The sequence below is a fragment of the Propithecus coquereli genome, unplaced genomic scaffold (assembly GCF_000956105.1).
Source record: "Propithecus coquereli isolate 6110/MARCELLA unplaced genomic scaffold, Pcoq_1.0 Scaffold104, whole genome shotgun sequence".
Classification (NCBI taxonomy): domain Eukaryota; kingdom Metazoa; phylum Chordata; class Mammalia; order Primates; family Indriidae; genus Propithecus; species Propithecus coquereli.
Window position 1 is genome coordinate 4703149 of NW_012134303.1, and position 27021 is coordinate 4730169.

The window sequence follows — 27021 nt, forward strand, 5'->3', positions numbered from 1 at the left end:
TTTAGGCTTTGCAAGGCACCATACAGGTCTCTGTGGCAGCTACTTGGCCCCCCTGTCAATATGGAGAAAGCAGCCATAGACAATGCAGAAACAAATGGGCGTGGCTGTGTGCCAATAACTATTTATGGACATGAAAACTTGAATTTCATGTAATTTTCACAAGTCACAAGACATGGACCTTCTGATATTTTCCCCCAACCATTTAAAAATGTAAAAATTGTTCTTAGCCTGTGGGCCATACAGAAACAGATAGTGGGCTAGATTTGGTGCACGGGCTATAGTTTGCAACCCCTGCTCTCTTTTATTTCCCTTCCACTTACTCCAGCAGTCCCCAACCCCAGCTTTCGTGAGTGCTTATACTTCCCCCTGCTTGGCCTGGCACTAGGCTGCAGCAAAAACACCCTGGGGCAGGCACAGCTGGTCCCACACTCAAGACTGTGCCCCAGGCTAGTTTACCCTGCTGAAAGGAAATTCAAATCATCTTGCTGATTGGATCCAGGTGCTTGTCTTGCTCCCAGGAGCACTGTCATGCTAGTGCGGCACACTGGTGGAAAGCCACTTATCAAAGTGTTTATAGGCAGATGCAAGAGGTTCCTCAGGGTGATGTTAATGCCAGGGAATAGGCTGGCAGAGGGCTCAGGCTTGATCGCTCCAAGAAGTCTGTCAGGACCACTTAAGGAGATCCAGTCTACCAGGCCTAGAAGCGTCCATTTACGTACTGGGATTTGCAGAACACTGAGAGCCCACCGTCCCCTCCCTCTACCCCCACACACCCTCAAATCTTTCTTCCACCCACCTGCCACTGCTGAAATTCCTTTCGGCCATTCCTTTCAGTTCAGACTGCTGGAGTGCCTATTAAGGGCAAATGTCCTCTTAGGGAGGGAGGCCCCCATGAAGTGCCCAATCACCCCTTAACGCCTCAGGCAGAGTTACTGGGCCAGTTTAGCTTTTCGCACGGGGTGAGAAATGCAAGTTTGAGTGGCTGTTGGTGGGGCGAGGGTTAAGAGCAGGATGCTACCTAGTCAGGTAGAGCACGCGGGAGGTTGGGGGTGGCCTTTAATGGCCTGCAGCAACAAATGGAAAGTCCCTGGGGCTTGGTAGGGGAGGGTGCTCCAGAGACACCCAAACAAACCTCACCTACTTCATGATATTGCCAGAGACAGCCCTGCTGCTGAGGCCAAGGTGTCCACTGAAACTGATGATATGGGGCCCTACCCTGGGAACAGGGGAGTCCCAAACCATTTTCCCCTCAACGTTGTCCTCTTGCCCTGGCGCTGAGCCTCAGATATTTCCAGATCCCCCCAGCAGAACCAGTCCAATGCATGTTTTCTATTTCCTCCTCCTGCCTCTTCTCCCCACCTCCTCCACCCCTTCTTTCTATGAATGCTGCCTGCCACACGCTTGGGCATCAGGACGAGAAGCAGTCAGCCACCACTCTCCTGGTGGGACCCCGTCACGGCATCAGCCATGTTATTGACCTCAAAACCAACCTTACCACTGTGCTGTCCGAGTTCAGCAAGATCAGCAAGATCCAGCTGTTCCGGGAGAACCAGGGCGTGGCCCGGGTGGAGACAAGCATCATGGATGCCAAGGTAAGCCCTGCTTTGAGGGGCTACTTCTGTCCAGAAAAAGGCCTTGGGAACAGAGGAAGAAGTAAACTTGAGATAGAGAGTTTGAGCCTGTTAGGTGAGGTTCAGTGATTCTGAAGAGGTTCAGACTCTGGACCCTTTGGGGCTCATCTTTCTTTCCCTTCTCAACCCTCTGGGACATGCTGTTTTGACCACATAATAAGGTCCACCAGCACTAGGGAAGGCTAGGGTGTGTCAGATCAACCTGAGACAGGTCCTCAGCACAGGGCAAGGGAATTGGAGAACTTAGAGCTACCCTCAGGCCATTGCTTTCTGATCTTTCTCATGTCATAGCACACGTAGAAAATTACATTCACATGGAACACTGGGGTGAATGGAGTAGACTCAGAGACTCTGTCCACCCCAGGCCCTGCCTGGCTGTCCCAGAGGCTGAAAGGATGAATATCTTGGCTCACATCTACCCATTCTGTGTGCACACAGGAGGGGGACCCTGCCATAGGTACACACACACTCGGAATCATGGAGGGGGTGATGTCTGAGCACATGGACACAACACCCTAGGGCACCTGGGGAGCGGGGGAGCAGGCGGAGCTTAGTCCCTATTTCACCTCCTGGAATCCATCTCTTCCAGAACCTTAGAACCTTTCCCATAGACCAGCTCCTTTGGACTGGCAAGCAGCTGTTGCCTGTGCAAAGTCTGGCAGCCATGGCCAGCCACCCCCTCCACGGCTCTCCTGTTTGAATACCAGTGACCAGTGTGGGTTGGGGGCAGGCCTGCCTGCCAGCTGGCGGAAGCTCTTAGAGGAGGTGCAACTTTTCTTTCTTAAAGGATTTCCCAGGGGGAGATATTGTTAGCCGATTAAGAGGTGGAGTGTTTGCTCTTTCTAAAAGAGCAAATTATTTGCTTTATTTTTGTATTTGTGAAACCCAGAAAGCTTTAATATGTTAATTTCTCCACCTGTGATTCATAGGATTCCCATTGGTTTAGGAACTTGCTTGGAGCCAACATTTAATTGGCTTCTGGCTACCTCCTCGACCAATGGTGGCCGCCCTCCTCAGATGTTGTTGGGTAGAGGCCAAATGGACTGGCAGGGAACGGGGAGGAAAGACAAGGCATGCAGGGGACATGTGGATTCCTGAGAAATAAAAGGGGGTAAAACAGAAAAACTGTTTTCCAACTGGTCCGTCTTCTGTGATTCTCAATATTGGCTGCACCATAGAATTTCCTTGAGAGCCTTAAAAAAAAGCCAGATGCCTGGATCCTACTCCCAGAGATTATGATTTCATTGGTCGGGGGTGCAGCCTGGGCATCCAGCATTTTTTTTTTTTTTTCAGTTTCCCAGGTGATCATGTAGTGCAACTAGTTTGAGAATACACAGCTTTGAGACCTATATGCCCAGAGCTCTGGGAGAAGACAGGCTGAGCGGGAGATCGGTGGGTGTTGCCTGAGTGAGGAGCACTGTGCTTCTTTCTGGAAGCGATCCAGACACAGTTGTGGGCATGAATGCTGCCCCAGAGAGGCTACACTCTTACTGGGGAGACTGGACTCACAAAGACACATGGCCTAACTTAAAAACAACTTTAGAACAGCTATAGAACTCTGGAATCAGATAGACCAGGTTCAACTCCCAGCTCTACTACTTCCAAGTTGTGTGGCCTTGAGAAAGTGTCTTAACCTCTCTGAACCCTGATTCCCTCAACTGCAAAATGGAGCACGTATCTCAAAAGGTCATTGTCAGGATAAAATGAGAAAATGTACGTAAAATGTCTAAGCACACTGCCTGGCACATCCTAAGTACTCAACAAATGAGACCTGTTATTTCTTCAAAAGCAAAACAGCAGTAAAGAAAAAGTAATGTGAAGTAAATGTTATAGTTAAGTGTGGTGTGGAACATGGAAGAAAAGAACAGGAAGGAGTTAACCAGACTGGCTTCCCACAAGAGGGTGTTTTAAGTAGGATCTTGAAGTGATAGGCATGAATTAGCAGGGAGAAGTGGGATGTGTTCAAAGGCAAGGAGCAAGCACAGAAATAAGCAAGCCATATGTGCAGGTCGGTAGGCATAGTTGCTTGGCTAGAGAGGAGAATACCGAGAAAGGAGCTTGGGGAGATTGGGGGTGGGCAGAACGAGTTTGTTAAAAAGCCTCGAAGGCCAGTCTGAGGAATTTCGAGTCAACGTGGTAGGATAGTGGGATTCCATGGTAGGTCCTTGAGCACAGGGGCGACTAAATGAAAATTGACTTGGACCAGGGTGCAAGGTAGGTGGGAGCAAGCCTAGTGTGGAGCCAGGGCAGCAAGGCGGAGACCGTGGCACTAGTCCAGGAGTGGAGGGATAAGAGCCCGAGCTGGAGGGACAGCAGTGGTAATGAGAAAGAAAAAGCGGATGCGAAACGTGCAGAATCAGTGAGATGTGCGTGCGCATCCTCCCCAACGCACCACTCTTGCACAGACACTACACATGGCTTCTCACATCACACCTAACCCTGCTGCCTACTGCACGGATCCCGAGTGTACCGTAGAATGGTGCTATGTGCACAGCAGAGGCAAGATGGATGATATCATGGTAGAAGGAAAAAAGGAAGATTGAGGGAGGAAAAAAATGTCAAGGTTTCCACTTGACAGTCATTTAGTATCAACTTATTAATTAATATTATTGCTAGGAAACATGCTAAACACAACAGAAGATACACAGATTTTTAAAAAAAAAGAAGGGGAAAAAAAAAAACATGGTTCCCTGCCCTCAAGAAGCTTACCATCTTGTAGGAAAGAAATGCACAAATACATGGCAGACCACAGAAGGTACCATAGAAGAGCAAGAGAGTGTTAGGGGAATACAGAGGAGGGCAAAATTCTGGCTGGGGGTATTAAGGAAAGCTTCCTGGAGGCAGTTTATGTCAGTAATATTTGTGGTTACTGAGAGGTTCCTCTAGGAAAGAATTGTGGGAACAGAGTTTGGGAAGCTTCTAGTTGGAGAATGGCTTCCCCGGGCTTAGCAGGAGTCTGCCCACAGCGTCAGTGGTGTGCTGGAGCCGGCTCACACAGCATGCCACAGCCAGTTGGACACATCTCTCCTAACTGTGCGTTCAGTGCCATCACACTGATAGCTCGAGAGCAGCCATGGCGGGACTACGTGCACCAGGGAAATTGGCCACCGTTACCAATCAGGACTTGAAAGAACTCATTGTGAAACGTTTAGCAGCACTCCACTGCATAGGTGCCCTGAAGCAAGGCTGTTGAGCATCCTTAACAGGAGACGTGGAAGTTAGAAACCAGACTTGGCCCGCTTCCCCTCTGCTCTGGGAATATTCTGGAAGGGCCTGGTGATATTATTAAAATTATTCATTTAAAACAATTCTCAGCTCTGACCACACATTATAATCATGTGTGGAGACTTTAAAACCACTAGATGCCCAGGTTCTTCCAGACCATTTAAATCAGAATTTCTGGGGGTGTGCCCAGGGGTATACAGGTCTTCCCTGCTGATGTGTATCTGGCCTGAGAACCACTGCCTTAAGCGATATTCTGCCTTGCCCCCAAATTGGCTGGCTGTGCCCAAATTTCCCTGTGCTGTGGAGGCAAGAGTGCAGATGTGCCGGCCTTCTGGGTCTCAAGGACCATCATCTTGTACCCTTGCCCCTCCAGGCCCCTGGAGTCCCATCCTTTTCCTGTTTTCAGGGATGCTAGAGTGAGCCGAGGTTACCCCAGGGCCAATCCCCTCCCTAGTTGGCATCGCAAAGTGCTGGGTGCCTGAGAGCTCCCAGGGCACCCTGGGAAGGAGATGCGGCTAGAACATGTCAAATCAATCCCTGCTGTACCTTCTCCTGGCTCGTTCATGCCCCAAACTCCATTCTCCTTTTTTCCTTTTCCACTGGAAGATGGCCTGGGCATATTTAGTTAAAATTTTCACTCAGCTTACTTGCTCTTAGTGGAGCAAACATGAGGTAGTATTGAAATATCGTTCTCCAAGAGATGGCAGCCTGGGACTGAGACACCACTGGGCCATTACCATACCCCATTACCACAGAAGCACATGGCGGGGGGAAGAAACCATCAAAGGAATGTCCCAAGGGATCTCTCATGGCCGATTGTGTCTCCTATTCTCATGTTTGAGCTTTATTGCTCTAGTGCTTTCTTTAGGGACAAGCATTACATTGGATCATTAAAATCCTATTTAAAATAAAATGTGGTTTATGAAGGTTTCTAAGAAACCTATCCAACCCCTTGGCTTGCCTGCCTTTGGTTTGATTTTTACCCCTGCTGGCAAAAAGTGCATCTGTGTTGCTTTTACAAGCGGCATTTGGCCCATGCCAGGGCCTAGTTGGCTGTCTGGGGACGCCGAGGAGAGGTTCCTGATGTGCTCTGCCATGCTGTGCTGAGCCAGCTGGGGGCATGCTTGGCCCTCTCTGTGCGCAGGATTTTGCCTTCTGCTGTTTTATTACCCACATTGGACTATATTGGGGGTAAAGGGGGAAACTGAAGTCAGACAACTAAGCCGGTCGGTCAGTTAATCTCCCAGGCGTCCAGTCAGTCAGTAATTCTGTCCATCAGCCAGCCAAGCAGCCGGCCAGGTGGCTAAGCCACCAGAACATGCGACCCGTAGGCAGTGCGCCTACCCTGCAGCCTGCTGGTCAGCCAGAGCAGGAGTGAGTCTTGCAACCAGCCAGCCCGCCATGTCCTTCAGTCAGTCAGCCACTCAGCCTGTACTTCAGTCAAATGGTCCCTCATTCTATTTGTCAACCAATGTCATTTCCTCAAAGCTTTCCCCAGCTTCTGAAACCAAATTAGTCACACACACACATGTGCACACCCACCCACCCACAGAGTGCTCCAGGACGTTCTATGTTCTTGAAGCTATCCCTATGTTCCCTTCAAAGTGCTTATCACACCTTGCAGTCATAGTCATTTGTGCGATTATTTGGTTCATGTCTTATTTCCTGCTAGATTGTAAGCTCCATGAGGGCAGGAACTGGGTTGGCCCTGTTCTGGAATGAATGGATGCATCTCTCAGTCATTCATGCTCTCCAGGAGGCACTAGCCAATATGTAGCAAGCTTGCTGGGTGGAAAAAGCAGGGCACAGGAGCCTTTCAGCCACAGGGAGCGGCATAGGTTAAGGTATGAAGGTGTGAAAGAACATGTGAGCTGTAAATGTCCTTGCTGGAGCATAAGATGAGGGACAGATGGAGGATGGCACTGGCAGAGCCGATGGGAGATAAGGTTGGAGATGGAGGTTGGGTCCAGGTCCTGAAGGGCTTGTGTGCCATGGTAAGGCAGTTGCATTTTATCCTATAGGTGATGAGCTAGTGAAAATCTTAAATGACAATGAGACTGTACTTTAGAAAGACCCCTTAGGTAGCAATATGGAGGTGAAGTAGAGCTAAGTGGGAAGAGACTAGAAGCAGAGGGCCCAATCAGGGAGCTATTGGAGATCCTTAGGTTAGTGTGTCCCAACCTTTTCAATATCATGGGAAAATGTCACAATTTGTATGACAAAACATACAAACAGATGAGGCACACATACACACGCAGATAAGGCAGCTTATAGCCAGAGGCTGAGGGGCTCAGGATTTCAGCACACTTGTCACCCATTCACACATACCTTGGGAAGTTTTGGTCTGGGAGGAAGATGATAAGGGTCTGAAATAAAGCAGTGGCAGTAGGGATGGCAGTGATGTCTGTGAATGCTCCTGATGCAAGCCTAATGAATCTTGGGCCTTCATGGTAATGGTGGTAGCAGCCATCCACACCCAACCTCTCTGTACCCTTCTGCCAGTTGGTGGCGGGGGCGGGGTACAGTGGGAAGGGGTATCTGACTCTCTTCCCACCCCCAAAATCCATCCCTTTTGTTGTATATAAGGTTGATCATTCTGTTGTGACTGAGAAGTGTTTATTAACTTGAGATACAAACATCCCCTCTGTCCCTTCCTAATAATGACTCAAAAGTAATACCTCATCCCCAACCCCTTTCTCACTGGAGAAAAGAACCATTGTTCCTCAGGGTAAAGACTGTTCCTTTTTCCTCGCAGTGGTATTGCATCAACTCCATAGGAGCATAACTTACTTGTTTCGTGTGGGGCAGAGTCCAAATGCCTTAGTGTAATTTGATGTACAATAACTATTAAACAATTCATGATAGCATTTGATCCAGCACAAGACTGTGTGGTATAAACATAGCACCATATGAGTTTGGAGATAGGAAAAGAATTCAAGGGAGAAATAGACCGGAATTTTGGATTCCCCACCATAGAGGTGAAAGCTGACACCCTGAGGGAGAAGAATTGAGGGTTGTAGACTGAGCCTGGGGCATAGACAGGGTGGGGAGGTTGCACAAGAAGAGCCAGCCAAAGATGATCGGAGATTACAGAGCCAGAACACAGTGTCACTTCATAGAAACAGAAGCCAAGAGAAGAATTTCCAAAAGAGAAGGCCATCTCTGTCTGTCAGCAAATGTAACAAGTTGAGATGTGTGATGAATAAATGCAATTGTATCTAGCTGGAAAGAAATCTCACTTCTAGATCAGGTGGCAAACTATAGCCCATAAGCCAAATCCGACCTGCCTGTTTCTATAAATATAGTTTTATTAGAACACAGTCATACCCATTCGTTTAGTTTACAGATTATCCATGGCTATTTTCACACTACATACGATGGCAGAGTTGTGACAGAAACAGTGTGGTCCTCATGGCCTAATATATTTACTATCTAGCCCTTTATAGAAAATGTGCATCAACGCCTGATCTATATGAACTACATCTAAAGCAAGTATCTCACGGTTAAAAGAAAAAAAAAAAGAATATATGAACTACAAAGTATTCAACTCAAGCTGTATGTTGGGATCCAGGGAGACAGCAAAGAAAACTGGTACAACTTTTTATCTAACAGCTGAGCTGGTTTGGATTCCAAATTGTTCCCCAGGTGATAATGATACAGCCAAAGGCGGCTAATCTAGTTGGTGACCAAGTTCTATCAGGTCTGTATGATGTCCCTTCCTTTTACTGGAATGGCCACTACCCTAGCGGAGGCCCTACTCACCTCTCTCCTGAACTGTTGCGGCAGCCTCCTCACTGGTCAGAGAAGGGTCTCATTCCCTCTGCTTAATTCTTTCAGCTCTTAATGCCTGGTCCGGGAGCCCCAGGCCTAGGCAACCTACAGCCCCATGGCTCCCTCTTTAGTCAATCTTCAGGGGTCTTTATCTGGAGACCATTGCCCTATTCCAAAGAGAACACCCCCATAGCTGACTTCAGTCTGACCCAGGCTTAATCAAGCCACACTTTTTAAATTATAGTGCAGATAATAGGAAGTTTTCTTGAAAAAGTGCTGATTTTTTTGTATGGCATTGCCTGGTCTTTGAAGCAGTTAACCCCCGGACTAATCTGACTGATTGAGGGTTAGGAACAGAAGCCAACAGAATATGCAAGTATTTTCCAAAGTGGATTAAAAACAACTACAACAACTCTTGTTACCATGAGATGTTCTATAAAAATATAATAGATGTTTGTGGTCAAATAATCTTGGAAAACATTGAATACTAAAGCCTTTCTTTTGAAGTTTCACAATGCACATTAATATAGTAAAGGGTCTTAAGAATTGCCATAGTAAAACTATCTGCATAGCTTTGTTTAACCCTGTGTCACAAACACTTTTGAACAAGGAGCTCTTTTGAGAAGCACCAATTAACATCATGGGGCCATGTTGGGAAACAGAGGAAAGGGGATAGAGTATGAGGCTCTGAGCATGGCGGGCCAGAAAGACTTTGGCCCAAAAGACACAGTTAGGACTTGATTCCAAATAGTATCTTCTATGTCCCAGGAGCTGTTCTGGGTGTTGTAGGGGGCATGTGGAGATGAGCAAGAGATGGTCTTGCACCCAAGGAGCTTAGAGTCAAAGAGTGTACCAGGCCATTCTACAGTCTAGCCTAGACTCCCAACTTCACCCCAGTTAGCCCATACATCTGCCAAGCCCTGACAAACACACATACAGCCAACACAGTAGTCACATGTTAGATAATTTTAGTCATTTGCAGTAAAGGTGGTTCATTAAATGTATAATTAAAGGTTGATTTAATTTCGATACCTGGGTTAAGAGTTTACTACAAAGAAATTCCTAGATCAGAAGAACTATTTGTCAGGCCATGTGCCTCAATTTGGGGTTCAGAAAGTATGGTTCCCATAACTAAGCAAGTCATCTTTTCTTTGCTATCATCCTTACAGAAATGTACCTGCCTCCCTCCTTTCCATGTCTTTATGTTTCTTCCCGATTTTCCTGCAGCCTCTGGTGCTGTTGATGGAGTGGCCCGAAGCCACCAACTTTGCCTGCCTGATTGCGGGGTATTGCCGCCTCCTGCTGGATTCCAGGAAGATGATCTTTTCCAGGCCTGCCAGCCAGCCTCTTCCACCTCCGATGATCAAGGCAGGTAGGGCTCAGCCTCTGTTTTCAGTGTGCCAGAGCCCCTTTGGACCCTGGGGAAATAAAGGGAGGAACTTCTGTGCCTTAGTGTTCACCCCATGCCGATGGTGCCTGGTTACCAGTAGCAGGCCTGTAGCACTGTGTCCTACCTGGCACACCCAGTGGGAAAGACACCTGAGCTTCACAAGTGCCTGTTCCACAAAGGATGCCTGTGATGACACATTGTGATCAAGTCAGTGAATGAATGTACAGTAAAAATAGCAAACAAGCGATAAATAGAGCCAACTACAGAATTGCATTAGATCTAAAGCAAAGTTTTAGAGGTACGGAGATCTCAGGGAGATTCATGGGTGTTCTGGCTCAGTTGAAGTGGGGTTGAAAATGAAAATATAGCTGGGTGCGGTGGCTCATACCTGTAATCTTAGCATTTTGGGAGGCCGAAGTAGGAGGATTGCTTGAGGCCAGGAGTTTGAGACCAGCCTGAGCAACATAGGGAGAACTCATCTGTACAAAAAATAGAAAAATTAGCTGGCCATGGTGGCACACATCTGTAGTCCCAGCTACTCAGGGGGCTGAAGTGGGAGGATCACTTGAGCCCAGAAGTACGAGGCTACAGTGAGCTATGATCACACCACTGCACTCTAGCCTGGGTAACAGAGTGAGACCTTGTCTCAAAACAAAATTAAAAAAAATAAAGGAAAGGAAAGGAAAAATAAAAAGAAAATGAAGATATAACCTTTCTTTTTGTTCATCATGGTGGGGATCAACAGAGCTGCCTGAAATAAGACTTCTCCTGGGCCCGTGGAAGGCTCGGGTGGGGAAACACTGTGCAGGCTCCAAACAAGGCTTAGAGATAAGACGGGATGGTCATAAAGAACAAGTTCAGTGCAGCCTACAAACAGAAAGCTTTCCAGTTAGGCAACTTAATGCAGCCACCTCTCTGAGCTGTCCTGGTGATGGCACACACAGGGGCCTTGGAAAAAAACAGCCCAGTGCAGGCACTGCTGCCCAAAACTGACTGGAAGAGAAGGAGGTGACTCAAAGGGCAGGTGCACCACATATCAGACTTAAGGCTCACGTATACACAGTAACTGCTCCCCCACCCCAGCACCCACATATCATAGGCGAAGCTGAATCTGACACCCAGTAGTCACCCTCCGCACGTGCTGAATATTCTCGACCCATTTGCTCTTGCTGCTTGACTATTTCTTCTCTCTTCAAGGCTGTCTTGGTTTTGAGTAGTCACATCTGATCGAAATTGAGGTGTCTGAGAGTAGAAACACACTCCCGATGGAGGACCTAGCATCCAGAGGGCTGCGGATCCCCACACACATCCTCTCACCTCATTGTCTCTTCATCACGACCATCATGACAAGCCCAAATTTACATCTCATGACATCGTCCGAAGAAATTAAATGGCAATCCACCAACACAGATTTGGGAAAGGATAGGTGGCCCCCAGGCATAGGAAGGAGGCTCCACATGGAAAGGCAAAGGAACGGACTGAAAATAGGAAGACAGCAGGGGGCGAGTTGCTGCGAGTCTCCAGGTGAATAGCTCTAAAGAGATGGTCATACTAGCAACCCTCCAGATGGCCAAATGATGGAAAAGCCCATGTTAGCATTATCAGTGTCACCTGTGGCCCTCCTCACTCTGCTTACATCCAAGAAAACTGTACGTCTTACTGAGCAGGGTAGACAAAGAGAAAGGGAAAAGGGAGGGCAAAAGGAACAACCTGGAGCCCAGTCAAAGACCACACGTGGCAGTGAGGGTTGTTTGGGGGGGACCACTTTGAGAAGGCACTGGGGTGACTCTGTAGTCCCACACCCACAAAGGATTTCTGTCATCTCATCAGAACTCTAGCCAGTGCGGGCCCCAAGTACTCCCCTTGTTCTGGGGATAGTGGCACTAAGCAAGAGACACGGGCTTCCTGTGTCCCCTGCAACCTCTCTGAACACATTCCATGTTGCTCCCCTGTTGCTTTTCCAAAGGCAGATCTGTTTCATTGGATTCTCTATGGGCTGGCATGGCTTTAGAATCCACCTCCCTGATTCCTGAGCCTCCTTGGGCCTGCAGGTGATGGGGCTCAAGCTGCCTCTAGCCCAGGGCCTCTGTGTCTATGCAGGAGCCAGATGGACCACTATCATGTCCCCTCTGTTTGTAGTGCTTCTCCTTCTTGGGGTGGAAACAATCAGCTGATGGGCAGAGGCATATAGAAAGCCTCTGCTCTTCCTTCCTCATCTCTTCTGCCCAGAAACACGAGAACTTAAACTTGGTATTACCTCCCCAGGGGCTTGGTTCGATGCTTGGGCCCAGTTTCTTGGCATTCTAGACTGTTAGATGCTCCTGGTGGGTGGGGTGGGGTTGCAGTAAGGCTCACATTTCTGCCCCAGCAAAGTTCTAGGATTGGTGGGCATATCTTGTCTCATGACCCCTAGGAAGGGAAGGGCACCACTGAAGAGACCTCAGCTCAGGTTCCAGTGAAGAAGTTGTCAGTTCCAGATCCTGTAGACCTTTAGGACCCAGGTCCAAAGTTAAGCTGTGTTTCCTCCATCAGCCCTCACATTCATCCTGGAACAGAAGCCCCAATGCCAACTGTTGTTCTTTAGCAAAGGCCTATAGGGAACGGGCATCCTCCCAACCTCATCTGGACATTTCCCGCAGGGTCTAAAGCCCCAGCCCACTCTGGGCCTGGTCTCTGTGGAGAGAGGAAGAAGTCTGGCCAGCTCTATATTCTTGTCCCACAGTAGCTGCTGGCTGCCAGCCAGCCCAACTCAGGACTCAGCCTACTGGGCCTAAAGGATGCTATTAAACCAGCAACTGGGAAAGAGAAAGCATCACCTTTCAAGTCCCAGGAAAAAAGGAGAATAGGGACACGGTGGGAAAGTGATTCCCTCTTGGGCTTTATCAGTAGCTTCACCGAAGTAGGTACTTCACTTACCCATGAGGGAATACAGACAAATGCTTAAAGGGATAGTGCCAGCACAGTAAGTACCCTTGTATTTATATAGCAGAAATTTAACAGATAGAGCAGCACCTGGGTTTGAGGGCCCAGAAAGGCTCTGAGCTTAGAGAAAGGCTCAAACAAATGCCAATTCTCCATCTGTACTGAGGTAGTGGGATACCCAGAGGCAGCTACTATCTCTCTGTGTCCCTCAGCTCCCTGTATCCTGGGGGAAATCCAGGAAAATAAGGCTTTGAGGGCTCCAGTTGGGGGCTCTGTTGGAGGAACTCACTCTATATTTTCTATGGTTAGAAAAGAGTTTGATCTGGTGAATTGAACATTCTGGTTAATGGCTAGTATATATACCACGCATGGCTTACCAATTTTCATGTAGTTAAAACCCAGCAACATGCGCAGAGTACTAAAGTTCCACTGAACATAATGGACTTTGTTTTAGGATTCAGAAAGAGCATGTGGTCCTTGTCATCATTATGACCAATGATCACTGAACTACAGAAGATAGCAGGGCCAAGTCCTAGAATGCTGGTTGAGTCCATGTCGCACTGACTGTATGTTTATATATATATATATAAATAAACTGCATGTATTTTCAACCATAACTCCAGTAGGATCACCGTCCTATTCTTTGCAAGAATTTTTTCCTAAAGTCAGTCTTCTGAGTGGCTGAGTACAGAGGGATAGACTAGGGCAACCCCCTTGGGGGAGGCTGATGAGTAATTTACAACATATTTGCAATCTGGGAAGCACACTGTCCCAGCCATCAGCCAGCTGCTCCTGGCATCCCTGGCATTTTTAACCTTCTGCCAGGAGGAGATTTGGGCTTCTCCAGGCACATTTTCTACTCCGATGTGGAAATTACAGTACTAAATGGTGGGCTAGGAATCACCTGGCCTTGATAGTCTAGTGTTGGGAGATATTTCCATCTTGTAGGGAGGGAAACCACACTTAGAACTCCTGCCCTTAACTGAGAAGAGTTGCCACCTGCTGATTGGACGTGCCTAGGGAGCAACCTTCAATGGCAGCTTATTGCCAGGCTGATGACTCAGCCGTCTCATAGGTAGTTAGCACCTGGTACATCTCCAGGACCTGAGGACAATGCCTTGCGGTAGAGAGATGACGTGAACTAATAGTTCATGCTCCTGGCTTGGTGCTCCCCTGGAGCACTTATTCCCTAAGTCTCAGAGGCCTGGATGGAGGGTCATTAAACACTATTCCCCAACCAATCCAGAATTCCCTAGAGACAGTAAAGCTCAGTAAGGCCTGAACCAAACCCACTCAATGTAATTACACTGAATGTATGTTTAAAGGGGCAACATGGTCTATGGAAAACTATAAGAACTTGGGATCGGAAGTCAAAAAGACTTGGCATCCAATCCCTGTCCTGCCATATCTTAGCTGTGTGATCATGACTAGGTACCATAGACTGAGTCTCAGTTTTCTTATCTATAAAATGAGGACAATGCTACTACTACCTCATGAGGGATTTGACAGGACTGTGTCAGGTAAACTACATAAAGTCCTTTCACAATGCAGAGCTCATTTTTTTTTTTTTTGCTTTTTTAATAAGGATTGAGAGTTCATCATGTGCATGTTCAGAGCTGTGCTTTTTTAAAAAAATAAACAACTTTATTTAGATCTAATTTCTAAGCCATAAAATTTACCCATTTAAAGTGTACAACTCGGTGTTTTTTAATATATTTAGTACAGTCACAGGGTTGTGCAACCATCACCACAATCTAATTTTAAAACATTTTTGCCCCTTCTAAAACAAACTCTATACCCATTAGCCACTCCCCATTTCCCCCCTAATCACCACCCAGCCCTAAGCAACCTTGATCTACTTTCCATCTCTATAGCTTTGCCTATTCTGGCTGTTTCATATAAACAAATCATACAATATATGGTCTTCTGTGGCTTGCTTTTATTTCACCTAGCATAATATATTCAAGTGTCATCCATGTTGTAGCATGTGTCTGTACTTCATTCCTTTATATTGATGAATAATATTTCATTGTATGGATATACTACATTTCTTTATCCATTCATCAGTTCGTGGACATTTGACTTGTTTCCACCTTTTGGCTATTATGAATAATGTTGTTATAAATACCCATGTTCAACTTTTTGTGGAGACATATGTTTTCCTTTCTTTTCAGTATATACCTAGGAATGGGCTTGCTGGTCAAATGATAACTCCATGTTTAACTTTTAGAAGAACTACCAAACTGTTTTCCAAAGTGACTGCACCATGATATACTCCAATCAGCAATGTTGGAGGGTTACAATTTCACCATATTTTTGCCAACATCTGTTATTATCTGTCTTTTTATTTACATCCATCATAGTGGGTGTGAAGTGATATCTCACTGTGGTTTTTGATTTGCAGTTCCCTGATGGCTAATGATGTTCAGTATCTTTTCATGTGCTTGTTGGCCATTTGTATATCTCCCTTGGCAAAATATCTATTCAAATCATTTTGCTATTTTTAAATTGGGCTATTTGACCATAAATGTGAGGGTTTATTTCTGGGCTCTAAATTCTGTTGCCTTGATATATATGTCCATCCTTATGCCAGTAATACACTGTCTTGATTATTATTACTTTGTAGTAAATTTTCACTTGGGGAAATGTGAGTCCTCCTACTTTATTCTTCTTTTTCAAGATTGTTTTAGTTATTCTGGGTCCCATGTGATTCCATATGAATTTTTTTTTTTTTTGAGACAGAGTCTCACTTTGTTGCCCAGGCTACAGTGAGTGCCGTGGCGTCAGCCTAGCTCACAGCAACCTCAAACTCTTGGGCTCAAGCAATCCTTCTGCCTCAGCCTCCCAAGTACCTGGGACTACAGGCATGCGCCACCATGCCCAGCTAAGTTTTATATATATATATATTTTTAGTTGTCCAGCTAATTTCTTTCTATTTTTTTAGTAGAGATGGGGTCTTCCTCTTGCTCAGACTGGTCTCGAACTCCTGAGCTCAAACGATCCACCTGCCTCGGCCTCCCAGAGTGCTAGGATTACAGGCATGAGCCACCACACCCGGCCTCCATATGAATTTTTGAATTAGCTTGTCAACTTCTACAAAGTCAGCTGGGATTTTGATAGGGACTGCATTGAATCTGTAGATCAATTTGGGAAGCATTGTCATCTTAACAATATTAAGTCTCCCAATCCATGAACATAGAATATCTTTCCATTTATTTAAATCTCCTTTAATTTCTTTCACAAGTGTTTTATAATTTTCAGTGTACAAGTCTTGCTCTTCTTTTGTTAAATTTATAACTGTGTATTCTTTTTGATGCTGTTGTAGAATAGAATTGTTTCCTAATTTCATTTTCAGATTGTTCATTGCTAGTATATAAAAATACAATTGATTTTTGTGTATTGAGCTTGTATTCTGCAAGAAATAGTTTTACTTTTTCCTTTACAATATGGAAACCTTATATTTTATTTTATTTCCTAATTGCCCTGGCTAGAACTTCCAGTAAAGTGCTGAATAGAAGTGATGAGAACAGACATTCTTGTCTTTTTCCTAATCTTAGTGGGAAAGTTTTCAGTATTTCATCTGAATCAAGTATGATGTTAGCTGTGAGTTTTTTATAGATAACTTTTATCATGTTGAGGAAGTTCCCTTTTGTTTCTAGTTTGTTGAGTGTTTTATCATGAAAGGGTGTTGGGTTTTGTCAAATGGCTTTCTGCATCTATTGAGATGATCATGCAGCTTTTTCCTCTAGTCTGTTAATGGTGTGTTACACAAATTGATTTTTACGCATTAAACCAACCTTGCATTATTGCAATGAATCCCACTTGGTCATGGCTGAATCCCTCTTGGTCATGGTGTATAATTATTTTTATATTTTGCTGAATTCAGTTTGCTGGTGTTTTGTTGAGGGACTTTGTGTCTATATTCTTAAGAGATATTGGTCTGTAGTTTTCTTGTGATATCTTTGTCTGGTTTGGGGATCGAGGTAATACTGGCCTCATAGAATGAGTTGAGAAGTGTTCGCTCCTCTGTTTTTTGAAGGAGTTTGTGAAAGATTGGTATAAATTCTTCTTTAAGCATTTGCTAGAATTCACCAATGAAGCCATATGGGCCTGGGCTTTTATGGGGGGTTGGGGAGGATTTTTAATTACTAATCAGTTTCTTTTTTTTGTTTTGTTTTTTTTTTTTTTGTTTTTTGAGACAGAGTCTCACTCTGTTGCCTGGGCTAGAGTGCCGTGGCGTCATCCTAGCTCACAGCAACCTCAAACTCCTGGGCTCAAGTGATCCTCCTGCCTCAGCCTCCCGAGTAGCTGGGACTACAGGCATGCGCCACCATGCCCAGCTAATTTTTTCTGTATATATTTTTAGTTATCCAATTAATTTCTTTCTATTTTTGGTAGAGACGGAGTCTCACTCTTGCTCAGGCTGGTCTCGAACTCCTGAGCTCAAACGATCCACCCGCCTTGGCCTCCCAGAGTGCTAGGATTACAGGCGTGAGCCACCGAGCCCAGCCTACTAATCAATTTCTTTTCCTGTTATTGCTGATTCAGATTTTCTACTTTCCTGAATCAGTTTTGGTAGATTGTATATTTCTAAGAATTTGTCCATATCATTTAGGTTATCTAATTTGTTGATACAACCTTATTCATCATATTCGCTTATAACCAATTCTATATCTGTAGGATCAGTAGCGATGTCCTCTCTTTCATTCCTGATTTTAGTAATTTGAGTCTTCTTTCTTTTTCGTTTGGTCTATATAGCTAAAGGTTTGTCAATTTTATTGATTTTTTTAATTGATTTTTTTTTCAAGGAACCAAATTTTAGTTTCGTTAATTTTCTCTATTTTTTTCTATCTTCTATACTTTACTATTACTTTCCTTCTGGTTGTTTTGGGTTTAGTTTGTTCTTTTTCTGTTTTCTTAAGATGGAAGATTAGGTTATTGATGTGAAGTCTTTCTTTTTTAATGTAGGCACTTATAGCTACAGGTTTCCCCTTTAAGAACTATTTTAGCTAGATCCCATAAGCATTAGTATGTTTTATTTTCATTTTCATTCATCTCAAAGTATCTTCTAGTTTCTCTTGTGATTTCTCCTTTGACCTATTGGTTATTTAAGAGTTTTTTGTTTAATTTCCACTTGTGAATTTTCCAAAATTCCTTCTGTTATTGATTTCTGATTTAATTCTGTTGTGCTCAGGAAACATACTTTGTGTGATTTCATTCCTTTTAAATTTATTGAGGCTTATTTTATGGCCTAACATATGGTCTTTCCAGGGCAGTGTTCCATGTGCATTTAAGAAGAATATATATTCTCCTGCTGTTAATTAGAGTGTTCTATAGATTTATATTAGGTGTAGTTGGTTTATAGTATTGTTCAGATCCTCTATTTCCTTGTTGACATTCTGCTTAGTTGTTGTATCTATTATTGAAAGTGGGGTATTGAAGTCTCCAACTATTGTTACTGAATTGTCTATTTCTGCCTTCACTTCCATTTTTACTTCATGTATTTTGATGTTCTGTTGTTAGGTGCCAGCATTGTGCTTTTGTCATAGCTGTAAGCTCTGGTGAAGGGCAACACTGCCGCAGTGATTCGGTCAAACTGGAGTTTGAAAGGCATTTTGAAGTCTTGTTTTCCAGCAACTTGACTGTCATGATGAGCTATAAGGGTAATGGTTAAAATATGGCTTTTGAAGTCCCTCAGACCTGGGGTCAAATCCAGACTGTCACTTATGATCCATGTGACCTTGGGTGAGTCACATAACCATCCTGGTCAGTTTCTTTCTCTGTAAAACAGGGATAATGATAATACCTATTTCATTGGGTTGTTGCGAGGATTAAATGGGATCATACGCAAGGAGCTTAGCCTAAGTTAGTGCTTGTTTGTCATCTGTCTGCTGATAGCAGAGTGAATTGGTATTGTCTGAGTATATTCTCATAGATAACATGGGGAGGGGCTCCCAAAACAGAGTGAGAGAGAAGCTATTCAGAGATAAAGCATTTGCTATGGATAGTTCTCAGATGCACACACCTACCAGCATTAAGAGCTGTTGATAAGAGTATTTACCACATGTATGTGTAGCAGACAGGGCTGGCGTTGCATGAATACAGAAAAGGAATAAGATGTGAGGAATTATAAAAATGTTCCCCAAGCTGGACATGCTGGCTCACGCCTGTAATCCCAACTACTCAGGAGGCTAAAGTGGGAGGATCTCTTGTGGTCAGGAGTTCAGGACCAGCCTGGGCAACAAAGTGAGACCATGCCTCTTAAAAAAAAAATTAGCTGGACTTGGTGGCATGCACGTGCCTGTAGTCCCAGTTACTGGGGAGGCTGAGGTGGGAGGATCATTTGAGCCCAGGAGTTCAAGGCTGGCTGCAGTGAGCTATGATCAAGCTATTGCACTCCAGCCTAGGTGACAGAAAGAAAGAAAGAAGGAAAGAGAAAAAGAGGAGAGAGAGAGAGAAAGAAGAAAATAAAGAAAGAAAGAAAGAAAGAAAGAAGGAAGGAAGGAAGGAAGAAGAAAAGAGAAAGAAAGAAAAGTAGCTCCCCTCACCCTCCTCCCACACACGTACCTCATGTCTATCTCCTATACACTTTACACATTCTGATGTGGGGAATTCTAATACAGTGTTACTCTTTTTTTTTTTTTTTTTTTTGAGACAGGGTCTCACTCTGTTATCCAGGATAGAGTGCAGTGGTGTGATCATAGCTCACCGCAACCTCAAACTCCTGGGCTCAAGCGATCTTCCTGTGTCAGTCTTCCGAGTAGCTGGGACTATAGGCGCGCACAATCGCGCCCAGCCAATTTTTTCTATTTTTTGTAGAGATGGGGTCTTGCTCTTGCTCTGGCTGGTCTGGAACTCCTGACCTCAAGGAATCTTCCTGCCTCAGCCTCCCACATTGCTAGGATTATAGGTGTGAGCCACTGGCCCTATCTAGGGCATGTCCCTCCATCAACAGTCCTCTTTGAAATGTAAACACTTGGGCATTGTATGTAGTCTGTTTAAGGCTTTAGTAACTTGTCAGATTCATTTCCATCTGCTAGAGGAAATCCAAGATAATCCAAAGAGCAGCAGAGCTCTGGCAGTTGGAAGGGCTCTGAAAAGGGGTGCGGGCAGGGCAGGAACAGTTCTAAGGGGGACATAAAACAAATCTTGCCTTTTTAAGTATGTTTACAGCTTACAGTCAGGCCAAAGGTGTCCATGTAACAGTCCAGCTGTGCCCACGTGCCAAGGTGTTCACCCCCACACCCACCTCCCCCCATGCCTTTTCCCATTTCACAGGTAATGGGACTATTAGCAGCTCAGACCATTAGATTCTACTCACTCCACTTTCAGGGTCAGCAGTGACATGGCTCATCCACTCCCCTTCCCCTAAGCTCTAGCAGCCAGGTAACGCTTTCTCTTGGTACCTGCTACCCAACTATGCTACAGAGACATGGGCCAGAGATGCCAAGGGAGCTCAGCTACAATCCTCAGCACCAGGGTTCAACTGTCCATTCTCTTTCTGGGTTTAGATTACATGCACGGCGCCCACCGCCCTGTCACTGGGGGCCACCTGGGGAAAAAGGAGAGTAGTTATGTGGGCAGCGTGGGCACCAGCCCCAGGAAGTCGAGCCGCTGCACGCCCCCGCCTGCCGACTCTGAGCTTGTCAGCTTCTGCTACCTCCACATGCGGGAACAAAGGAAGGAGCAGGAAAGCCGGACGGATGTCAACGAGAACCTAATCTTCTTTGAAGAGACCAGGCCCCGGACCAAGTCTGATCCCACATCCAAAAGCTCTGGCCAAGGTTATGATGTGATCCCCGATGACTTTGATGCAGCCAGCCTAGACCATGAGCCTTGTGCCAGCAGGGCCCGGTCCTACACCTTGGACAATACCCTTGGGGCTGAAGCCCTGAATTTCTACTGTGACTCTTGCAAAGCCAAACTCCAGGAGCAACTGGGCCCGCGCAAAGGTGGAAGGCCTGGCTCCTCTCGTGACAATATTGTAGATTTGATGTCCCTGCCACCACCTGGGAGTGAGGAGGAGGAGGAGGAAGAAGATGAGACAACTTCTCTGTTGCCTGCCATTGCTGCCCCACCTCCTGGCTTCCGAGACAACAGCTCTGATGAGGATGACCCCAAGCGCCGGGCCGTCCAGAGCCAGGAGCAAGGACGCCACCTGCGTGGGCTCCTGTATGATGAGATTCCAGTGACATTGATTGACAGTGTGCAGACTCGGACAGTCCGAGATCATGCTCAGGAGCTAGATGATGCCCTGGTGTCCACTCTGCAAGCTCTGGAAGCCCTGGCTGCATCAGAGGATGGACCACACCCTCCACCCCCACAGACTGCAGGTAACGACCCATTCCTCTTCCCTCTTGACTCCCCCTCCTCCTGGCCAGGAAGGGCCAGCAGGTAACATTGTGTCTTCCCAAGCAGACGTCAAAGTCACCGTGGTGTGTCAGGGCAGTGGATGGGCCAGAGGTAGTTCAGATGGGGTCAGGGGAGCAGTGATGTTGCAGCAGGTATCAGCAACTCAGCTCTAGCTAGAGCTCTGGCTCTCGCCGTTGCATCTCTTTGGAAATGTCTTGCAGATGGATCCCAGGGATTGGGGCCATGACAGCTACTGATCCAGGCCAGGATGGAGGATCAGAGAAAAACTGTGAGAGATCTAGAAGACAGGCAAAGAACATGATTGGAAGAAAAATGAAATGACCAACTCACCACCTAGGGCCCTGGGATCAGGGGAGCCAAGAGCTTTCACTGCTTAGGGCTGAGTCTTTATCCTGCCTAAGAGCATGGGCTCTGCATCAGATGCACCCAAGTCCTGGTTTCTCCACTCGCTGCCAGTGTGACCTTTGGCAAGGCACTTAACTCTCACTGAGCCTCACTTTTGTTGTCTTAAGTGGGTTTGATAGCAATAGTTATATCACATAGGGTTGTCGTGAAGACTAAAGGAAACCATTCATGCAAAGCACTTAAACACTGCTGAGCACACAATACGGACTCAATACGTGGCAGCTATTGTTATTAAATATTAGTTGGTAGGAGAACCATCTAACATGCATGTAGACACATGTACATCCATCTCGTAGACACACATCAGACCTGTACCCATAGTCACACACGCATCTCTCCATACACGTACACCTTAAGAAAAAGAAGAGGTAAATGACACAGCAACAGGAAAGGAATAGGGAGGAGGGAATATGAGAAAGCACGTGAGACAGGGGAAAGTATGGACAGAGACAGTGAAGGGATTGGGGTTAGAGGGAACCTGCCCATATGTGAGGACAGCCTTGACACTGGTCAGCCCCCATGTGTTTGCCCTCTCCCCCAGGGGCCAGCATTTCTCTTTACTTAGAGCCCAGAGTGCCAAGCCCTAGCTGTTCCAGGTTCGAGGCCCACATGGCTGCCAGAGAGAGGACAAGCTTGCTAAATGGCCTCAGCTGCAAGAACTGTAGGCAGGCCTGGCCAGATGAGGAGGGATAGAGAGGGACCTCTCTTTGCCAACCCCTCTTTAGGACAATTAACAAAAATTTCCTAGCTGTTGAATCTAAAAATAGTGTTGATTAGCATGTTGTCTTGCATGTGATTTGCATGGTAATTTGCCATCAAACTGCCCAGATCTTCTCCTCACCTCTTTTGTTTCTCTTTTGGATTCTAGTCTTTCATACCCTTTCTCACAGCATGCCCCTCTTTGTCCCCTCCACTCCTCCTACCCTCAGCCCTGCATTTCCCCCAGGTGTTCCCCAGCTTGAACTACAGCTGGCTAACCTTGGCCTCCGTGCACTGTCTATACAGCCGGCCCTCCATATCTGAGAGTTTCACAGCCAACCTCAAATCAAAAATATTTGGGAAAAAAATGGATGATTGCGTCTGCACTGAACATGTACAGGCTTTTTTTTCTTGTCGTTATTTCCTAAACAACACAGTATGGCAACTATTTATATAGCATTTACATTATATTAGGCATTGTAAGTAATCCAGAAATGATTTAAAGTATACAGGAGGATATGGATAGATGATATGCAAATACTACACTAGCATCTGTGGATTTTGGAATCCTTGGGGTCCTGGAACCAATCCCCTGTGGGTACCAAGGGACAATTATATATGACTGGGAAAGAACCTGATCTTAGTAGGTGTATCAGGCCCTGTCCCTGTTCCTCCAGGTCTGATTGTTCTGGCCACGATCACCCCTGAATCATCGCTGGACTCGGGCCATGAAACCAACTCTTCTGAGCTCACAGACATGTCAGAGATGATGTCGGCCATGAAGCAGCACCAGAACACCACCTACTTCCTGGCCCAGCACCTCAACAAGGACAGCCTCCTTGCCCGCAAGGACCTGCCCTTCCGGATCCAGAGCTGCGCAGCCCAGGCCGTTCTCACGGCCCCTTACTCTCTCGGGCGCCCGGATCCCAACGCATCTCTGCAGCCAGTCATCACAGGCCAGAGTCCCGGCCCCCCAGGCGCGCGAAGGAAGCTGCCCCCGCCAGACAGCCAGGCACAGGGAGAGCGATCATACTCCCTGGCAGTGCACCCAGCACTGTCCCCACAGCTTAGTGAGCAGAAGAATCTGAGCCTGCTGTCCCCAGTTCCTGAGGACAAAGGGCCTAGCCACACTAGGACAGGCCTAGAGATGTCACTGAGGGCGGCCACGCCATCTCTCAGTGAAGAGCAGGTCTCTGAGCTGAGGGAGAACCTGCCTAAGGAAGTCAGGTTGAGCCCCAAGCTTATCCTAGACCCAAAGGGCAGTGTGACCCCAGCCATCATCTCAGCCGCCCTACAGCAGGTGGTTCACAGTAAGAGTCTAGCCACCCCTGCTGGGGCTTTGGGGAACCCTCCCAGCAGAGGGGAGAGAAGGCTGGAGGCCAGCATGGGCAGGCCAGAAGTTAGCATGATGAGCAGCAGTGCCAATAAGAATCTGAAGTACAAAATGAGCCCTGGTGCTCCAGAGACCTCACGGAATTCCCAGCAGCAGCTCTTCCCAGAGGTTTCTTCCAGCCCCAGAGCGCTCACAGGCAGCCAGGCTGACAGCCTGCACCTCTCTCCACAAGAGGACAGGCTGCCTGTTCAAAATTTTCCTCCCAAAAGCTATCATTTGCGAGCAAGTCGAGAGTCAGTGGGCAAGCAAGCTACAGGGGAGGTGGCAGGCAAAGGTGGGCCAGAGGGTGCTAAGCCTACCCTGTACAAGCAGGGCACCATCTCCAGCCAGGGGGACAAGGGGCAGCTGGAGAGCACTCCCAAAAGCAGCAAGCTTGAGGAGACGAGCCTGGTCCCCAGAGCTGGTTACCCCATGGCTCTGCAGAGCCCCAGCTGCCAGCCGCGAAGCCACAGCCCCAGCTGCCAGCCACGAAGCCACAGTCCCAGCTGCCAGCCCCTTGGCCACAGCCCCAGCAGCCAGCCTCGAGGCCAGAGCCCGCTGAGGCCTCAGGCCGTGAGCCGCCAGGTGAGCACCATGCCCTCTAGGAAGCTTGAGACAACCCTGAACGGCTCCCACTCGGCTTCTGAAGGCCCTGCAAAGCCCAAGTCATCCCGGGGGCCTTTCCGGCTACGCAATTTATTCTCTGCCACCTTCCCAACCCGCCAGAAGAAGGAGACAGATGAGCGGCAGGCCCAACTGCAGAAGGTAAAGCAGTATGAGCTGGAGTTCCTCGAGGAACTTCTAAAGCCACCAAGCCAGGGGGACCTGCCAGGCACCGAGTACCTGCAACCTCCGGCACCTGGCCGCTGCAGCTGCCAGCTCCGCAGCAGCCCCGTGCAGCAGGGGCCTGGCATGTCCCGCGAGCAGAGGCGCAGCTGCGACTGCAAGCGCATCTGCCGTGGGGGCCGGCCCCAGGCTGCCCAGACACCGGTGCCCAGCATCCAAGGGAGGGAAAGGGACAGGGTCCTCCCTACCCAGAGGCAGCCAGAGGCCGGCCCAGGCTTGAGCCTCAGCAGCCCCAGCAACGTCCAGCGCATCCGTTCCACCAGCCTGGAATCCCGAGAGTGCCGATCAGACCCTGAGAGTGGTGTCTCGTGCCTGAGCACGTGTGCCTCGGGGGGCGAGTGTCTGGCAGCTCCCAACTACAGGAAACTGATGCGCCGCTACAGCATCAGTGAGCTGGACCAGGGTGACAGGGCCTCACTGACCTCAGACATCTACCCACACCCACCCCTGGGCATGCTGCCCAGGGAGGCCAAGGAGGTAGAGGCAGGCCTCCCCCTAGGCTTGGGTCCCAAAAGCAGGTCTCTGGAGTCACCGACCCTGGGAGACCCCTCCTATGTCCAGGTTGCCCCTGAGACCAAAGGCCCCAGACAGATGGCCGTGTTCTCGCTGCCCGAGGAGGTGTACCGGAAGCCTGCTGATCTGGACGAGGACAGTGAGACCAGCAAGTGCTGCTCCATCCGCTACTGCTTCTACTACCGCAAGTGTGACATGGCAGATGATGCCAGTGATGGCAAGGACGAACTCTCCTACTCCATCCCCATGAAGATTCTGCCCGGCATGAAGTTGGATGAGCAGGTGGTGCCTGTGGTGAGCAGGACCCTGCAGGTGCTGGATGCCGCCACCTGCAGCCGCAGCAGCCGCAGCAGCCGCAGCAGCCCCGAGGCCTCCCGCACTCAGGAGATCGACCTTCGGGTGTCCACCTTCGAGGGGAGCCTGGCCAAGATCAATGCCCTGCGCGCCCATGCCTATGGCCTCCCTGATGGCTTCCTGGCTGCCCGGCTGGACACTAATGAGCTCCTGACGGTCCTGCGGCAGTGTGTGGCCAGCCCCGAGGCCCGGGCCCCCAAGCCCTATGTCTCTCAGATCTCCGAGTACAAACTCGAGCTAGCTCTCAAGTTCAAGGAGCTCCGGGCCTCCTGCCGCCGCGTGGCCAATGTGGACAAGAGCCCGACTCACATGCTGGCAGCCATCACGGGCAGCTTCCAGGTGCTGAGCAGCCTCATTGAGACCTTTGTGCGGCTGGTGTTCATCGTGCGCTCTGAGGCGCAGCGCCAAGAGCTGCTGGCCAAGGTAGAAGAGGTGGTGAGGAACTACACCTTCCTGCTGCGCGCCGCTGAGGAGTCCACAGCGCGGAACCTTAACCAGCAGCAGCAGCAGCAGCAGCAGCAAGTGGCAGCAGCCACAGGGGCAGCCACAGGGCACCCACCAGGCTCCCCAACTTCGGCGACTGTTATGAGCACATTCACCCGCTCCTTAAAAACCTTTATTAAGTAGGGCATCTGCCCAGCCTGTCCCCCTTCCCCAACCACGGCCCCAGGTTTGAGCTTTGTGGTCCTTGCATCTCGTGGTGAGTGTGTGTGTGTGTGTGTGTGTGTGTGTGTGTGTGTGTGTGTGTCTGCTGGGCCAGTCAGGGTCCAAGAGCCCATCAGTCTCCAGGGAGTGAAAACTCCCTTGACCGAGGCTCTCTCTTAAGGGCTGCAGGCCTAGCTGCCGCCCTGGGTGTCTTCACCCCTTCTCTGGCCTCTGGGCCTCACTGTGAGGGCAAAGGCCCTTCGTCACTCTGCCCACCGCAGAGCTGTGATTTTATCTCTTCTCCAGGACTGAGAGGTGACATCAGGTTCACTTCCTGCTCCGCGCTGGGCGCCGGGGGAGCCAGGGCCTGAATCAAGCAGACCCGTGGGCCTTGAGCTCCTCCTAGCATCTGCCCCCCTCCCGGGAGCAGTAGCAGTAGCAGCGGGCCACAGCGCCGAGCTGAGGGGAGAGGGCCCTCAGTCCAGATGTGCCCGCCCACCCTGGGCTCACACTCACCTGGCAGGAGCCTCCCCCGAGGGTTCATGCTCATGCTCGGGTGGGATGTCTACAGAAAACAGCTGTGCTGAGCTGTTTGTGGCCAGCCCAACAGGCTGGCAGCCTGGGGAGCCCTTGCCCCCAGGTCCAGTAGCTCCACACCAGCCATCCCCAAAGTGCCCTGCCCCTCACTGATGGGCAGGGCAGCTCAGTCCACTAGGGAACAAGTCTCTGGGATCACCCCACTCGTTTGGGTAAGGTACCTGGTGAAAACGTCTGCCCTGGGGTGACCCAGCACAGGCCTAAGAGCCCGCCCAGCCCAGCCCTGCCCAGCGCAGGGGCTGTCGCTGCAGGCATGAGGCTCCTCTCTCAACATCTCT

At 48.2% G+C, this 27021-nt stretch overlaps 1 protein-coding gene across 1 annotated transcript in view; it reads left to right on the forward strand.

Moving 5' to 3' along the window:
• The window catches only part of FRMPD3 (FERM and PDZ domain containing 3), a 76938-nt gene extending 50734 nt beyond the window's left edge, over positions 1-26204 (forward strand). The window contains exons 13-16 of the mRNA XM_012644605.1: positions 1413-1592; positions 9855-9999; positions 20451-21272; positions 23094-26204. Coding sequence (XP_012500059.1) covers positions 1413-1592; positions 9855-9999; positions 20451-21272; positions 23094-26128 — 4182 coding nt within the window. The 3' untranslated portion in view covers positions 26129-26204. The remainder of the gene's footprint in view (positions 1-1412; positions 1593-9854; positions 10000-20450; positions 21273-23093) is intronic.
• Positions 26205-27021: the final 817 nt, after the last annotated feature.